The 18,177-nt window shown below is 41.1% G+C and overlaps 1 protein-coding gene across 6 annotated transcripts in view; it reads right to left on the bottom strand.

Moving 5' to 3' along the window:
• cemip (cell migration inducing hyaluronidase 1) overlaps window positions 1-18,177 on the bottom strand; it is a 241,455-nt gene that overhangs the window by 40,073 nt on the left and 183,205 nt on the right. For all 6 annotated transcript variants that reach the window (XM_028015467.1, XM_028015468.1, XM_028015470.1 and 3 more), the window contains 3 exons: window positions 5,311-5,346; window positions 3,429-3,584; window positions 2,927-3,107 (listed from right to left, as the gene is read on the bottom strand). In XM_028015467.1, the coding sequence (XP_027871268.1) occupies window positions 2,927-3,107; window positions 3,429-3,584; window positions 5,311-5,346 (373 nt within the window). The remainder of the gene's footprint in view (window positions 1-2,926; window positions 3,108-3,428; window positions 3,585-5,310; window positions 5,347-18,177) is intronic.

The following is an 18,177-nucleotide window of genomic DNA, read 5'->3' as shown; positions in this document are numbered from 1 at the left end:
AAATATGTGAATTTGGTACCTCTAAACATGAACACATTCATTCAAATATGAATTCCAAATAAGAACTGCTCATGACTCCCCCAATTATGAAATTAGTTTCACATATGAATGTCCAAGATGCCATTACTAAGCACATTCAACTGACATACACACATTTTCCTGCATTGTCTAAATCAGACCAAACTTCTCTGTGTATGATTTGGGTTAAACCTTCCACAAGCTAGTTGACGTATACGAGTTCATTGGAGTCACACCTGTGCATGTATTTTAAGGTAACACTTGAAACATTCTGCTTTTTTGTTTGACATGATGAGAAGGTCAAAAGAAATCAGCAAGGAGAGAATTGTGCAGCTGCACAAATCTGTTTCATCCTTGGGAACAATTTACCTTGAAGCTGCTACATTCACCTGTTCAAACAACTATATGCAAGTATAGGCATAATGGGAATGTCCATCATGCCTATGGACATTTGGAGGAAAAACATGGACGGTTTTTCCTCCAATAAACCGTCCATGTTTTTTGGAGGAAAAAACATGGACGGCTGTAGCATCCTAACTGTGAAGGGTGCTACAACTTTCACAGTTGTATAATTGTTTTGCTGTAAGAGGAACTGGCACACTTCATTAAATGGATGGCATCATGAAGAAAGAACATTATGCACAGATATTGAAGCAACATCTAAAGACAGACAGAACGTAAATCTTGGGCACAGACTGGTCTTCCAAATGGACAATAACCCTAAAAAACAATCAGGGTGAATGCAAAGTGCCTTAAGAACAGCAAATCAATGTACACCATCACAAAGCCCTGATCTGAATCCTATAGAGAAGTGGGAAACGCATGCGAGTGTGAGATGGCCTACAAACCTGACTCAGTTACACCACTTCTATCAGGAAGAATGGGCCAGAACTCCAGCAAACAACTTGACTCGTCCTTCCACAAATTGCATTTGTGGAAGGAAATGCAAATGGCTTGACTCAAGTCATAAAGTTTAAAAGCGTTATTTCTTATACTGACCAAATGTAGGTGAACTTCTGAATTCTAAGAAAGTTACAAAAAATCTCTAAAAAATTTTTCTCACTATGTTTTCTGGCACTTAACAAATAGAAACAATTTTGGTAATTCTAACCAGGATTTCCCCCCAGGCAGGGGCGGATCTACTGGGGTGACAAGGGTTGGCAGTTGCCACCCCAACTGAGAGCCTTGCCACCCCTGTTGCCACTCCATCTGGTGACTATGAATTCAAGAAATAGCTATGGCAAATCGGACATTAAGAGCATGAATCTCTTTTTTCCGGTAACATTGAATGCAACACAATGTAACCTGACACCTACTTCTAAGCAGGGCCGACCCAAGCCTCTATGGGGCCCTAAGCAAAATTTTGACTGACAGACCAGCCCACTAGGTCATGTCTGCACGTTTGCAGTTAACAATAGTTGCCTCACTGTTGCCAACTCAGTGACTTTCTTGCTACATTTACTGACATTTCAGACAAAAAAAAATTGGTATCGGCTAAAATCAAAATCGGCAGGTCAGGCTTTTTAAAGATCAGTAATCGGCATATGGCCAGAAAACTGCAGTCGGTACGGCTTAAGATGGAATACATACACACATGTTCATGACATGCTTTGATTAAATTAATTTCTCTTAGGTGTAATTACAATAGATAGACATTTTATGTATGCCAGGTTTACAATAGATAGACATTTTATGTATGCCAGGTTTACAATAGATAGACATTTTATGTATGCCAGGTTTACAATAGATAGACATTTTATGTATGCCAGGTCACTTGAAAATGTTGACCGGTACTGGGTTGATTCAGTGCCTTCAAACAATTTTAATTGGAGAAGTTTCACATACCTTATAAGTTGAAGTAAAAATAATGTTTGTTTTAGATGCATAAATTATCAGCAGCAAACAACATATCACCAATTACAGCTTAATTGTTTTTAGCAGTAAAAATTAAATGTTACCAATCCCAGACCAAAAAGCACAAATTCATATTTACACTGTACACTCCCCTGCATCTGCAAAAAATGGTCTGTTCCTGCTGAACACACTTGACAGTGATGGTGTTCAGCAGCAGTCAATAGACGGCAACAACAATTGTGGCAGTTACTATGCTGCCAAGGAAAATAATAAAGGCAGGTTTTCAAAGAGAGAGAGACAAAGACAAGAGTTTCAAATTGTTGCAAATTGGAGCAATACAAATAAACTGCATTGAAAAAATTAATTAAACAAGAATGAGCTCCATTTTATTCCTGTTGTTGGACAAAATTATTGGAAAGTTAGTGATTCAGTTCACAGAGATAATCAGAGGTTGAAGGGTGGGATTGTGGAGTTGGGTTTGGTGGACCGGTAGAGCTTGGTATAGCAATTGAAATAGATACCAAATTTACAGAACAACGTTGGAAATGAAGGATAGGTTAGATCTTGGATGAGATTATTGAAGTTTGAAGGGTCAAGATATGGTTTCTTCATAATGGGAGTAATAGCAGCAGATTTAAATGCCAGAAGACTGAGAGGAGGGATGATGTAGTGATGATGGTAAATAGGGATCAGAGAAAAGTGAGGTTTTCATGAGAACTGTAGGAAAAGGATTTTCCTTGACACAAGGGGAGAATGTGTCTTACAGAAAATGTGCTATTAAAATAAAAGACTTGACATTATTCACAGTTTGATTATAATGAGAATTTATATTTATATTAAAAGTAAGTAAATTGTGTTAGTTTGGAAAAAAGTACAGCTGCAAATATACAATTAAACATGTTGGATTACAATGTAATGGAAAAGAATTGCACTAAGAATTGATAAATGTGATCAAACTTGGGTATTTTCCTGCAATGACTTTTCTTGACAAAAATAAACTAACTAACTAACAGAACTGAAAAAACATACATTTCCACAGAGACTGCTAACTTACAGGAACTTGGTCAAAGGTGATGTTGGTGACGTAATTCTTTGGGCAGCTCTGCCATGAGTTGTTGAGTCTGAACCCGAAGGCACTGGTGTGTCGTCCATGCAATGCTGCAAATTTTCGAAATGTACAGTTCTGAACATTGACTGGACCATCATAGATCTGCATGCCTCGAATAGGAAAATCTCTACAGAGAAACAAAGCCATACAAATCATCTCATTTGTAGTTCATGTACAGAATTTGTGACCTTGTTTACAGAATAGTTGTGACAGTTCTTTCTATCATTATGCATGAATATAGCTAAGTTGAACACTTAATACAAGCAATTTATTTAATTTATCCGCCCATTGCAAAATATGCTGAAGCATCATGATAGTTTACAGTTTCACAGTGACCATAAAGCATTATTTTTGAGACTTTGTGGCACTGCAACTTTGTGATGCTGACTGATGCTCTTCAGCCTTCAAAAGAACAGAGTGAATTAAAGAGCCTTCAAAAGCCACCTACATTCCACGTGGCAGTGTCCTACTGGAGAAATCAGAACCTCCTGGGCCCCATATGTTGTTATTTGGAAGGAGCATCCCACGATTACCACTTTCACCAACAAAGAGAGAGTTCTTCACCTGCTGATGAGAACCATCATCATCTGGAAATGTTCCTCCACTGTGAAAAAGTGGAATAACCCATGATGAATCAACATTTCTGTGTTCAAATCTCCCAAGATATTCATTTCAGATATAAAAAGCCTGAGGCAAAACATACATGAAAGCATCTCATACAAGGACAGAACAGTGCAATACTGCTGAATATTTACACAGGACATAATTTAACAGTGTAACAAACAAACAGCTGACATACCATGGAAGAGTATTTATTAAAGTTTCATGTGTTAATTTAGACCTAAGAACAAACAATTTAGGCTTGTAGTGCAGTAAAGTTTGAAGTTACAGCAGTTCCCATGACTGTAGTCAAAAGTTACAGGCTTAGAGGTGATTTGTCATTTAACTCTTGGGACAAAAGACCTAAGACTAAACTTGGGACTTGAGACTTGATTTGGAAAAAAACTGTTAACATCTCTGATTGTTCATTAGGTATGTGACTGCAGTTTTAAACTTAAGATAGACTATACCTGACTCACCATCTACAACAAAAGATGAAAAGTTTGTAAAAGAATAAAATTAAAAGGCAAGAGACTTTTAATTTTAGCATGAAAAAGTGTTTGTCCACTTTCTGATTTCCTATTCTTTGCATGATTGTGACACTGTACAACTAACTACTTTGCCTAGAAAGCAACAAAGGCCCATGGTGTTGGAGAATCAAAAGGTGCTAAACTTGTCGATTATCCAACAATGGATAATCGCAAACAGCACTTGTTTCTCACTCAGGACAGTTGTTTCAAGTTAAATGCTTTCATGTGTTGTCACTAACATCTTCAAAAACACAAAGTTCTGAGGTTTGTCGCTTGTCTCTTTTTTGAAAAAAAAAAAAAAAAAAAAAACTAATTGGAGGAGCCTGAAAAATTGCTATGTCATGAATTGCGGTGTGGGAGGTGGTGAGACAGACGCAATGGGACCAGGTTGCAGTGAAAAAAATGAAGGCTTAATGATGAAAGCAGTCCAAAACGCCAGGCAGCACTGCTGAGCGGAAGCCAGGGCTCAACACAGGTAGCAACTGGAACGTAGACGAAGGACTGAAGCACACATACGACAAGGACCCGACGAGGAACAAGGAACACAGGTGGGGTTAAATACACAGGGAGCAATCAACGGGTAAGACAGGACAACAGGGAGACTCAGAGACAGAAACTCAAAATAAATACACAGAAGAACTCAATTCAAGACAGAGAAAAACCCAATATGACATGCTAATTATAGCAAAAATGTGCTAAGTAAGACAAAACGTAAAATAAATACAGATATGCAGTATTAACATACAGTGTCAACAAAAAATAGAAGATGAATTAGGAGAAAGTTTTTTCCTTAAGAATATTCTGTCAAATAAATATGCATACATATTCAAGGCATGTTCAGTGCTTTTTAAATGACTGTTCAATATTTTTTGTTTATGTTAATGGTTATAACATCTACGGCAATGTTAAGTTATTCTATTCATTGATTGATGGTATTAAAAGAAAGAAATGGGAGAAAAATACAATGCGTTTGTCTTTGTACCTCTTCCCAGACCAAATACCCAGGTTAAACAGCGCTCTATGTAAAGTGTGTATTTCTTGATACTCTGATTTGGAAAATCACCTGAACATTCATACCTATTCCAACTAATGTGACCATTCTATTTAGAAACTTTTAATACTGTATTAACTACCTCCATTTCTCAGTGCAAAAGAAAGCAAAGGGAGAGAAAGAATGATAGAACATATTGAAAGTCTTACCTTGCAAGAGTGAGACCAATGCCATTGTCAGCAAATCTAAAGAAACGACATAGTCGGTAAGATGAACAACTTGCTCAAACGTTTTATTAGAAGTTTAAAAAAGGAAAGGACTTCTAGGATTGTAATTGTATAATTGTTAATAATGTTTCATTTGCTGTAGTTTATTAGTTTGTTTCAAAACAAAAATAAAACATAAAACACAAAATAAAACCAGATATGCAAAACAGTTAAAAAAGGTTTGGCAGAAGTAAAAACTAAATTATTTACATCCCAAAGAAAACATAATTGTCATGATGTGTTGGTTAGAGAGGACCCAAATGCAGAGCAGCAACGGTGTTCAGTAGATGATGTAGATTTAATGAAGATGATCAACAAAAACTTTCAAAACCCACAAGGGGCCAGGGCAGACGACAAGCACAGAATCCAAGTGGGAAAACAGCAAAGCGACACAAAGATGACGAGGCAGAACAGGAAGTAGCAGGAGGAACCAGCAAGGATTGAGAAGAGAAAATGTGTGTGGCCCTGCCCCAACTCGCACTCCAAGAGTTGGAGTGCGAGTTGGGACATTCCTCCCTTGTGTCCTTCAAATGCGGGTTCATGTTGAAGAATTTAGGCAAGGCAAGGCAAGGCAAGTTTATTTATATAGCACTTTAAAACAGTACCACTGACCAAAGTGCTGTACAATCACAAGATTAAACAATTTAAGTGCGCAGTGTGTCCCACATTCTCCACATCTGCCCTTTGCCCCGCCCATTTAGGGTACTATTTCCACCCTCATGCAAAGTCCGCAATTTTACGGACTTTGGCATTACATGCAGCACAATTCATTGCTGCATGTAATGTTTTGAGTTAAAAGTCGGCTTTATGGCAATGTTTTGTTGTTTTTTTCAGTCTTAGAAAATTCCAAGAAAATAGCATGACAAGGCAATAAAATAAAAAAATTAGTAATAAAAGACTAGTCACAAATTAACGGTGAGGAAAGTAAAACAAAATGTCACAAATCCAAGATAAATCTTTTTTTTTTTTTCAACTTTGTTTATTTGGTTTTTAACAGGAATTGCATAGCCATACATTTACAATGTGATACATATAAAACAAACCATACAATTCCCTTAAGTTACAAAAAAACAAAACAAAAAAACACAACAAAACGACCTCCAATCACTCCCAGGCAATAAGAAAAAGTCATAAGAACAAGGACACACACAAGAAAAAAAAATGTTTTGAAATAAATAAAAATTAAGATGCATTCTGCCACACCTAAAGAAAGTACAGTTTGTCCCCAGGACAGTAAATATGGAACCATAAGAAAAGGAAAATCCGAGGAAAAGGACACAGGATGAGCAGACAAATACATACGCGAAGGACTAGACTGGGACAGAATGGAAATTAACTTGACCAACCAATCGTAACAATGGCTGCCAGATTTCTGCAAATTTGTCAGAGGAACCCCGTAGTGACATCCTAATTTTTTTAAGTTTAAGAAAATAAACAATATCCCTCAACCAGAATATAAAAGAAGGAGATTGTGGTGATTTCCATTTAAGAAGAATTATCCTCCTTGCAATAATGGTCATAAAGGACAAAGAATTTTCTTGGGAAGAGGACAAAGGAGATGGCCCTGAAAACACCCCAAACAAAACACTCTGGGGGTTCGGATCAATTTTTCTGCCAACCACGTCTGATATAACAACAAATATCTCTGTCCAAAAACTCTTCAGCTGGGGGCACAACCAAAACATGTGTATAAGGTTTGCAGGAGACTGTTGGCACCTATCACAAACTGGGGAAACCGTGCTATAAAATTTAGACAGGCGAGCCCTGGTATAGTAAACGCGGTGCACAAGCTTGCATTGAATAAGACAGTGCCTAGCACATATAGAAGACTTATGTACCCGTATTAAGATATGTGACCAAAGCTCGTCAGGGATAGCCTCTCCTATATCCTCCTCCCAGAGGGCTTTGATTGAGCCTAAAGACTCAGAGCAGATCGAAGCTATGCGGGTATAAAGAATTGAAATAGATCCTTTCAGCCTAGGAATGGGCAAAAGCAAGGAGTCAAGGTCAGAGTCCTCAGGCAGCCTAGGAAAAGTGGGAAAATTACTATGAACAAAGCTGCGCACCTGTAAAAATCTGAAAAAGTCTCGAGATGGAAGAGTAAATTTGACAGAGAGTTGTTGAAAGGTAGCAAAGACACCATCAATAAATAAATCCCTTAAGGTCTGAATGCCAAGGTTTGACCAAATCACAAAAGTTTTGTCTGTGAGAGAGGGAGAAAAGACATGATTGTTTGCGATAGGAGCATATGGAGAAAGGAGTTGTAGACCAAAATAACGCCGAAATTGAGTCCAAATCTTAAGAGAGGTTTTAACTACGCTATTCTTTGTGTAAGCAACAGTTGAAGATTTAATTGGTGAATACAATAGAGCTGCGAGAGACACAGGTTTTGCCGAATTCGTCTCCATTACAAGCCAGTCAGGAGAGGATGGGCCACACCGAAGCCAGGCTGTCAAAACCCCAATATTTTAAGCCCAATAGTAGTACCTGAAGTTCGGTAAGGTCATCCCCCCAAGTGGCTTAGGTCTCTGTAAATATTGTCTAGACAATCTAGGGACCTTCCCCTCCCAGAGAAAATCTGAAACAAGAGAATCTACCCGACCAAAAAAGGAATTGGTTAAAAAAATTGGGACACATTGAAAAAGATACAAAAAACGGGGGAGAACATTCATTTTGACACAGTTAATTCGAGCTACCAGAGACAGTTTAAGTAAGGACCAGCGCTCAAAGTCTTCTTTAACTTTCAACAGCAAGGGAGAAAAGTTAGCATTAAATAAGTCCTCATACCTATGCGTAACTCGAACTCCAAGATATGTGAAACTGTCATTGGCTACTTTGAAAGGAAAGCCATGCAGCGGAAGAGCCCTGACCGCTGAGTTGATAGGAAACAATTCACTTTTACCCAGATAACCGGCCAAAGTCCGAAAGCAGGTGCAAAGCAGCAGGAATAGAGTTGTGCAGATCTGAAACATATAAAAGTAAGTCATCAGCGTAAAGTGAGACCTTAACTTCCAAACTATAACGTCGTATGCCCACAATAGTTGGACTCGAACGAAGCATGATGGCAAGCGGCTCAATAGCCGGGGCAAATAAAAGGGGACTCAATGGGCATCCCTGTCTTGTAGAGCGATGAAGGAGGAAGTACTCCAACCGAGTGTTATTAGTCCTAACCGAGACCTGTGGGTTAGAATAGAGTAACTTAATCCAAGTCAAAAAAGCTTCACCAAAACCAAACCTTTTGACAATATAAAAGAGGTAAGACCACTCAACTCGGTCAAAAGCCTTTTCAGCATCGAGAGAGATCAAGGCTTCGGGATTGTTATGGGATGAATCATTGTAAATAACATTAAAAAGCCTCCTAACATTAGAAAAAGAATATCTATTTTGAACAAACCCGGTCTGGTCTGAGTGAACTACTGTAGACAGAACACACTAAAGGCGCATAGCTAAAACCTTTGATAACAGTTTAAAGTCGGCGTTTAAAAGGCTTATCGGACGATAGGATGAACAACAAAGAGGGTCTTTGGCTTTTTCAAAAGAAGGGAGATGGTGGCCTGATAACTCCAATAACAAAAGCATCATTATACATTTCTAATAAGAGTGGTGCAAGTTTATCCCAAAACGCTTCATAAAACTCAGAGGGGTACCCATCAGGGCCTGGGCATTTTCCTCCCTGAAGAGATCGCATAGCCGCATTAAGTTTTGACAAAGTAATAGGTCTACCCAGGTTAACCGCCGTTTCCTGATCAACAGTAGGCACTTCCAATTTGGCAAAAAAATTATCCAAGTCAGCATCCGTGGATGTGGATTCAGATGAATACAATAACCTATAAAATTTCTCAAAGGCAAGATTAATCTGACAAGGATCTGTCGTCACACCTGTGTCAGTTTGAATCTTGATAATCTGACGCGATGCAGACACCTGGCGGATTTGGTGTGCCAACAATTTGCTGGCCTTATCACCGTGTTCGAAAAACTGTGCCCCGGACCGCAACATAAGTTCTGTAGTGCGGTGGGTCATGAGTATATCAAATTCGGATTGCAGTAAAAGACGCTCTTTATACACATTTGGGGAAGCACAGGCCGCGTACATATTATCAAGTTGCGCAATTTGTCGTCTTAGGGTATTCAACTTCTCAATCCTTAATTTATTCTCGAAATGAATAAAATAAATGATCTCTCCCCTAATAAAAGCCTTCAATGATTCCCAAAGAAGGGAGGGAGAGATACCCGGTGTTCTATTTGTTGTCAGGAAAAAATCTGTTTCGAAATGTAGTCAATAAAGCCAGTGTTTGAGAGAAGACGTGTGTTTAACTGCCGTAATGGACGTTGGGATGATAACATGCCTAATTTAACATCCATCAAAAGCGGGGCATGGTCAGATAAAACGATGGCATCATATCTACACAAGGACAAGGATGGTAACAGCCTATTATCAATAAGGAAAAGGTCAATGCGAGTGAATGTACGATGCACAGGTGAGAAGAAGGAGTACTCCCTTTTCAAAGGATTAAGAAAACGCCACGCATCAGATACTGCAAACTCCTGCATAAATGAATGAATTGTTTTGGCCGATCGAGAGAGCACGGCCGGCTTGGATGAAGAACGGTCGAGTGTCGAGTTGAGCCAACAATTGAAATCTCCCCCTAATATTAAATAATGTGTTGACATATCCGGAAGTTCAGAGAAAAAGCGTCTATAGAAAGCTTCGTCATCCCAGTTGGGAGCATAGACATTAGCTAATGTAACACGTATATCCCTAATTGAACCTGTGACAATAACATATCTACCATTATGAAATGGTAGATATGACCAAACGTCAGAAATAATCTGATCACAAGTAAAAGGGACAGATTTGTGTAAAAGAATAGCTGCACCCCTGGCCTTACCAGAAAAAGATGAATGATAGATCTGACCAACCCAGTTCTTCTTCAGTTTCTGATGTTCTTGTTTCCTAAGATGAGTCTCCTGTAGAAAGATGACTCTTGCTCCCAACTGGTTGAGGTGATGTAGTACTTTACTGCGTTTGACAGGATTATTCAGCCCCTTGCAGTTGAAATTGGCGAATTGGAGGTCCTGTCCTAGTAATAGAGCCATAGCAAAGTATAAGACATACAAGTAACAGAAAGAATCTGGGCGCTTGGCTGATAAAACAAAGGGTTAAGCAGAAGAAAAGATAAGGAAGAGTTGGAGGTACACAACACAAAAAGAAAACCTAGTAAACAAACAAACCGAACATCTCGCAGAAGCATCCCCCCAAATGGGATGCGCGAAGCCCACTCCCCCCACAAAATGCCCATGGTCCGACCTACAAAAGGTCCTTGGAGAGTTCTTAGAAAAAACAAAAAACCCTCCAAACAGAATGCAACAAAAACAAAATCTAGGTGCACAATATTGCATTTCAACACACACACAAAAAACAAAAACATAATGCTAGTAATAATAATCACAATAAACAAATTGGTAAAGAATAAATAAAATATTTTCTTTTTTTTCTCCCTTTTTTCTCTTCCTTCCCCTTAAATTATAATACAAAAAAAAAAAAAGAAAAAAAAAAGGGGGGTGCAAACCAGTGTGCAAAGACAATACTTAAAGTGTAAGAAAGCCAACCTCAACTATCAAATCTGCAGCATTAGTGCAAGTTACATTAATGGTCCTTGGGGCCAAAAAATTAGCCGTGACAAAATACTACAACAAAAGTACCAATAAAGTCATAGCAATCCCCGTGCATAAACGCAAAAATTTGTCTTGGAAATGTCTGCCATAGGGCAAACATTCAAACAGAGTCAGGGATCACCGCATTTTTCAGCTTTTTCTCAACAAAGTCCATGGCGAGCGACGGATCTTCAAACGTCTGGACTTGCCCATTTGGAAGAGTAATCCGCAATATTGCCGGGTAGAAAAGACCAAATTTGACACCTGGACAGCAGTGCAGCTCCTTCTTAACTTTAGTAAAGGCAGTCCGTTTCTTGGCCACAGCAGCAGTGAAATCCGGGAAAACAGAAATCCTCCTCCCATTATAAATCAAAGGAGATGCTTCACTAGCCTTGCGCAGGATTTCGTTACGTTGTTGAAACATATTCACTCTGGCGAGAAGGGACGCGGGGTTCCCTGTCCTTAGGTTTAGCGCGGAGGGTCCGGTGAGCCCTGTATAAACCGAGTAAATCCTGAAGTAAAGTAGCCACAAAATCCGTTGGGCGGCTTCCCTCAGATCCTTATATACAAACTTTATACATAATCAAGAAATTAATATCTTTTTTGGGAGTGAAATAGAAATCTATTTGGTTCGTATTTTCTTTAGAGATTGTCGCGAGATTAGTTTCTGTTGTACATCTAGAGTAACGGTAGTTACACTTGCTGACCACTGGGGGAGCACTAGGAAAGGACACACAGAAACGAGTTCGAATAAGAGGTAATTCATGTTGTTACCTCATGTTAGAAGCAACAATAAAGAGCACGGCTTTTCAACCGGATAGCTTCTCCTGTCTTCCCTCATATCATGACAGAGATATCATTATGATTTTTAAACAAATGTTTTCTTCTCAGACTAGAGTAGAAGAAAACTGATGTCAGAGCTCCTGATGAATTTCTTGCAATATTTTTGGTTTATAAAGTCACAACATTCATACTTTCTTTTAAGAAGGACATTTTGGCTCCATTAGTTTATTTATTTTTCTAATGTAGCATCAGGCATTTTTAAATTTTTTATATATGCCATATGTTTGTCCTTCACTTGATCTCTGTTAGCACATTAGCTCCACTTTATACCAAATTAACTTTTAGCTGCATAAAAGAGATGGTTTATGAGTGAAAAATTATCTAATTAGTCAAATGGCAGACTGTTAAATTGAATTTTTGTACATTTTAATGTGTATTTTTTTGCCTTCTTGGAAATATGGCAAAATTCATTGAGCAAGCGGTCTGTGACAAAAAAATTGAATAGAACAGTTTTCAAAAGTAAAGTATTAAAATAATTTTTGTTTCACTACTGAACATATGCAATTTTCTGTATCTAATCTAAAGCCATAACAAAAGACATATCTCCAACAAATATCTCTAGCAATGACTTAGGAAAGCAAAAATACCTTTCCTGTACATTTAAAATAATCTGTTTTGTTGTAGTTGTGCTTTTTAGTAGCACAAGTGCCTAAGCAGTGACCAGTCCATTTTGGATGTTGAAGTTACAACACAGGCGTAATGTCCCAATTCTCACATTTTTGCACGTTTGTAAACCACTCAAACCCTTATGTGCACTTGACTGAATCCACACTTCACAGAGGGGTGCACACTGAGCTTTGGGACCGGGCCTATAAGTACTGGGAAGGTGGATACTGGGACAACGGACCTGGGCTGATTAGCTAACTGACTGCAGGTGTGAGGAGAGAGAAAATGGCACAGAGGATGAGGGAGAAAATACACAGAGGACTAGGAAATAAATCTAACACTAAGAATAACTAGATCTAAAAAACATAATTAAATACAGTAACATGGAATGACTAGACACAAGAAATAAACATAGTAAACTAGAATCAAAAAAAGAAAAAGGACTGAACCAAAGGGGCAACAGTAGGTGACCATAATTTAATTTAGGAAAACCAGGACAACCTGGAGCGGGGGGGGGAGGGGTTTAAACCAGAACACCAAAAGCGGGGAAACTCCATACATTTGCGCTTTGGCATGTTGTTGGCGTACTGACAGCCACGCTATGACGCGGCTCAGGGAGTACGTCACACGCAGCGCCGTGCGCAGTGCCCTAGTGCCTGTAAATTTAATGGTCCAATGAAGGAAATTAAAAAAAAAACAGGACATTTCCTCACTTTCTAAAAAAAACCCGGGACACCCGGGACAGGACGTGAAATACGGACATGTCCCGGGAAATATGGACGTTTGGTCACCCTAGGCAACAGCAACAAGATCGATAGACTTGGTTATCGCTCGACCAAACAGTATCATGTTCAGTGTGAATCCAGTAGAGCTGTGCTTGGTGGCCCGGTGCATAAGTGCATATGGAAGCATCAGACCCCACTCCCAGTGGCATCGCTCTGCAGTGGTGGCCAGAATTTTCTGCAAAGTGGCATTAAACCGTTCCACTTGGCCATCAGATTGGGGGCGAAATGGGGTAGGTGCCCAGCAGCTCACACATGCTCTGGAAAACAGCAGATTCAAAATTGGTGCCCTGGTCACTATGGAGCGAGTGTGGAGCTCCATATGTGCAAACCCATTCAGACGCAATCTTCTCCGCCACAGTGGGGAGCTTGCTTGTCAGATAGGGGAAAAGCTTCCACCCACTTACTGAAATAGTCCTGCACCACCAACATGATTTAAGGGTCCCATCAGGGACCAACCCAATGAAAGGGTGGGTGCTACCCTTTCATTGGGAGCACCTACCCGCACAGTTCCCAAAGCTGCCTGGGGCGTTTTCCATGGCCGGGCCTTGGCTGAACAGCTGGTGCAGGTACGGCAACACAGAGTAACATTATCTCTCATAATATACCAATAATATCTGCTTTTCAGGCGTAACAGGCCCCAAAATGGCCACCTACAGGCCCATTGTGCAGTTGTTCCATTACAGAGCTGTGGTAAGAGTGTGGTAATACTATATGCGAGTAGAAAACTTTGCCCTCACTGCAATAAAACTTCCTCAACATGAGTCCATCTTTCCTGTAGAATCTCTTCCTCTGTGACCATAGAGCTTTGGTAGCTGGGCTATATGCTGCTATGCTGGCACAGACAGGACGATTTTCCCTTTTATCCATCCATTCCCAAACTGGTCCTATATCGGGGTCATTCTTTTGGGCAGCAGCAAGCTGCTCATTCCAGCAACGGAACTAGTCGGGCTGAGGTCCTTTGCTCACCAGGTGGATATTGGGATGAGTGGAGTTCTGCCTGTCACCATTTATGCAGTTGCCTACTACTCCTGGGGAAGTTGAAAAGTCAGTTTGCACTGATGAAATATGCCTTAGATAATACTGCACAGCCTTGTGTTGAAACTTCTTCCTGCTCTGCTCTGGATCTGGTGTGTTACATGCACAATTTTCATGGCATTGCTTCCTGGAAAGACATCTAGGTGTGTAATTCCTGGGTGGTGAAGCATTTGGAAATCATACTCTGCCAGTTTCTCTAAATAGCGAGCGAGTTGACCCTCAGGCTCTCTGTCTGCTGAGCCACTGTAGGCTGCTGTGGTCAGTTTGAATGGTAAAGTGTTGCCCTAGCAGGTACTGTCTGAAGTGTGAAGTGAACTTTACCACAGCCAAGAGTTCCCATCTGGTTGTTCAGCCGAAACTTTGTGGCCTAGGAAAATTACTTGCTCCCGAAACAGGCAGCATTTGGAGGGTTTGAGTTTGAGGTTAGCTGCACGCAACTGGCAAACACATGCTCCAGTTGCTCCAACATCTGACCAGTGTCTCGTCCTAGAGCTATGATGTCATTGAAATAAACCAAACATGTCTCCCATTGCAGCGATGCCAGGACACGGTCTGTCCATGAGCCTTTGGAAAGTGGCTGGAGCATTACACAGTCCAAAAGGCATCACATTCCATTAAAAAAGCCCCTTACATGTGCAGAATGCAGCGGCTCTTCTTGCCCGAGGTGTCATCTCCACTTGCCAGTATCCAGATGTTAGGTCGAGTGTGCTGAAGAACTTTGCAGTGGAGAGGGTGTCCAGGGTGTCTTGAATCCGAGGCAGTGGGTACGCATCCTTAACTGTTTATTCATTTAGGGCCCTGTAGTCTACACAGGCCTAGAGGTCTGATCCTTCTCTCTTACTATCACAATTGGTGCTGCCCAGCTGCTATTACTGGGTAAGGCAAAACCAGCCTCCAAGCTCTGAAGCACCTGCTGGTCAGCTGCTTCATGTTTCTGCCGAGCCATTTTCCGGGGGGGCTGTTTCACCAGAGGTCCTACAGTGGTCAGGATGTCATGTTTCACGATGCTGGTGTGATCCAAATCATTTGGGCCAGTGGAGAACACATTGCCATATCACTGCAATAACAGGCCCAGATGACTGCGGTCCTCCTCCAACAGTCCCCCGCAGCTGTCAGCGTTCAGTTCCTGGAGATGGTTCAGTATAGAAAAAGAGAGGCTTAACAAGTTCATGCACATTATTGGCTCTGTCAGCTCCAGCTGCCAGGAGCTCCTTTCCTGCAACAACCTGTACTTTCTTGAAGCACTCCAGCCACCGCTCCCTTCTTTACCTCAACAGGGATGGTGCCAGGGTTGAAGATCTTGATGAGTAGGCTGGCTGCTGCTGGACAACAACATGGGCCACCAGAACATTATGCTTTTCAATGGAGGGTTTAGTGGAGCTTAACATGAGAACCCTGCTGACTGTATGGCAGGGATGAGAGAGGCCAGGCACCACATACTCTCGCCCAGGCTCCAGGATCGTGGTAGGGCCACCCTCACAACGTGTACCCCAGCCTGGAGGTCAAAACCCAACTGGGGCACCTTCTCTCCAAACAGAGTTATTTCCTTACACCTACAGTCCAAGCAGGCACTTGATTGCCGCAGGAAGGGTTGACCCAGGATGACCTATGTGCTCTTGGCTGTGTCAGCAATGATGAAGTTCACATCCACCATCTTGCTTCCAATATGGACTGGGAGGATGAGCTCTTCCAGCACAGGCAGCCCCTCTGGCCCGATTCCCTGCAATGTTTGTGCAGCTGATGGCTGGATGGTGGGTCTACACTCTAAAACAAACTAGTTAAAGTCACGCAGGGACAGCACATTTCTCCGTGCACTGGGGTCTAAGAGGGCACATATTTTTATTCCCTGGATCAGAATTTGAATGCATATTTCCTCCTTCCCATTTTTAGTGCAGATAATCACAGTGTCTGGTGCAGATGGCTTTTTGGGATGGGTGTGCTTGACTTTTGGTTGGTGTGGTGAAGGGCAGCTTCTCCGTAGATGACCCACACCAGAGCAGTTATGACATATGACATTGCTTAAATGTTTGTTCTTACTTGAGATGGATTGCTGTCGATGTTTCTCGGATGGCTCCCACTGGGACAGGTCACGGTCCTCATGCACCATTGCTAGCCTGGCCCCCTGAAGTGTCAAGTTGGGTGTGGTGGGCCGCATCAATTGTGTGATCGCACAGGCAGCCATCCTTGTAGCTTCTTATCTTTGGCCAATCCCATAAGCCAATGCAAGGGTGCACGGTCGCTCCTCTAACAGTTTTTGGATCAGATCAGGGTCTGCTAGAGCATTAGTGAAAATCTCCACACTGATGCAATTTTGCTCCCTCTCTGTAAAGTTGGCATAAACAACAGAGACCTTTTCATAGATGTCATCTCTTAGTACATGTAGAGCTTCTCCAGTTTTCCTGACTCTTTGCCTCAGTTTGATGTCAATAGCTGCAGCATGTTCCAAACAAGGTCCATAGGCAGCTTCGACCTCCTCACTCAGGAATCTGCTCCATCAAATGGCCTGGCTGCAGTATTGGGATCTTTTCATTAGAGCCTCTGTTCATGGGAGGGAAATCTAGTCACGCAGGTGGACAAATTTGTGTAACCAAACCCCTCCAACTAGCCAAGTGGTACTTGTGGGAAAATGATGAAGCTACACAGTCTTCCCAGTTCAGTACAGTTAGCGGGGAAAGAGGAAATCCATCAACAGCAGCTACACCTCGGCTATCAGTCTTATAAACCATATAACATGCCGTCACACGAGGTGCGGATGCTACGTTTCCAGCACCACCATGACTCGGACAGAAATTCGCTAAAGTCTCACCGCAGTTTGTCGTTTGCTGGTCTGGCATTGAAAAGAAAAAGGAGTTGTAGTGTTCTGATGGCAGCGGGGTAAGTGGCCATGGTAGAGCGTATTTAGCAGCTTTGCTCGCAGCTGGAGTTAATTCCATACTCATCACTATGCCTTGTGGTGATTCTAGCCTATTCAGGCTAAAATATTGTAAAATATTGAGTCGTTCCATATTTGGCCGTTAAATGTTTGTCCCGTATTGAACCGATACATAACTGTCCTATAGACTCGCCTATCATACACACATCAACACTGACATTTGGTCAGTTTAACAATACTGACCAAAATAAAACACAGAAAATATTAAGGTAAGCTAAATTGTAATTACGGGAGCTATTACCCCCCTGAACGCTACGGACCGACGCTGCCGTCATGGTTGGCTAGAGACTGACACTATGCAGCCGCGGTGAGCTGCTATCAACTCACATCTTTTTAAAATGTCCTCAACCCGATTCCATGTCGTCAGAAGCAAAAATGCTTTCAAAAATACAGACGTGAGTGAAACGATGTGCATTATAAGCTGAACAATTTCAGTTAGGATGGACACTGGACAAAAAAAAATTGTCCATCGTGGCACAGTGTGCTGCTGTATGATAGAGAGAATGGATCAGGAGAGGAGCCGCAGACCCGTCAGATCCTAAAGAAACCAGACATCAGAGTCTCTTCATCCTCAATCATCTCCTGAGGCTGATATGCTACAAAACATGTTGCTATGATTCAGTTTTTGTTAAATATCTAATGTTTTCACACCTTGTCATACGGCACTACACTATCTGATGATTTCCATCAGCAGAGATCCTTTCTCTTTCCCATATTTCTTGAAACCTGTGGCCTGCTTAATAATGAGGAACATCCTTCTTAAGTAGATTTCCTTTAATTGAGCTCAGCAGACAAACTAATCAACCCAGCTCTCTGAAATTAATTATAGTGATTCAAAGAGCTCTGACACACAATACCATCTATAAATTTAATAGCACAACACAAATTTTAATCTTTATGACACTTGAATGCAATTTGCATAATAATTTGGAACACGGTGTAAGCCACTGCTAC

Source organism: Xiphophorus couchianus, chromosome 4 (assembly GCF_001444195.1).
Source record: "Xiphophorus couchianus chromosome 4, X_couchianus-1.0, whole genome shotgun sequence".
In the NCBI taxonomy this organism is placed as follows: domain Eukaryota; kingdom Metazoa; phylum Chordata; class Actinopteri; order Cyprinodontiformes; family Poeciliidae; genus Xiphophorus; species Xiphophorus couchianus.
The sequence above is the reverse complement of the archived record's forward strand: the minus strand, read 5'-3'. Positions and strand labels throughout refer to the sequence as shown.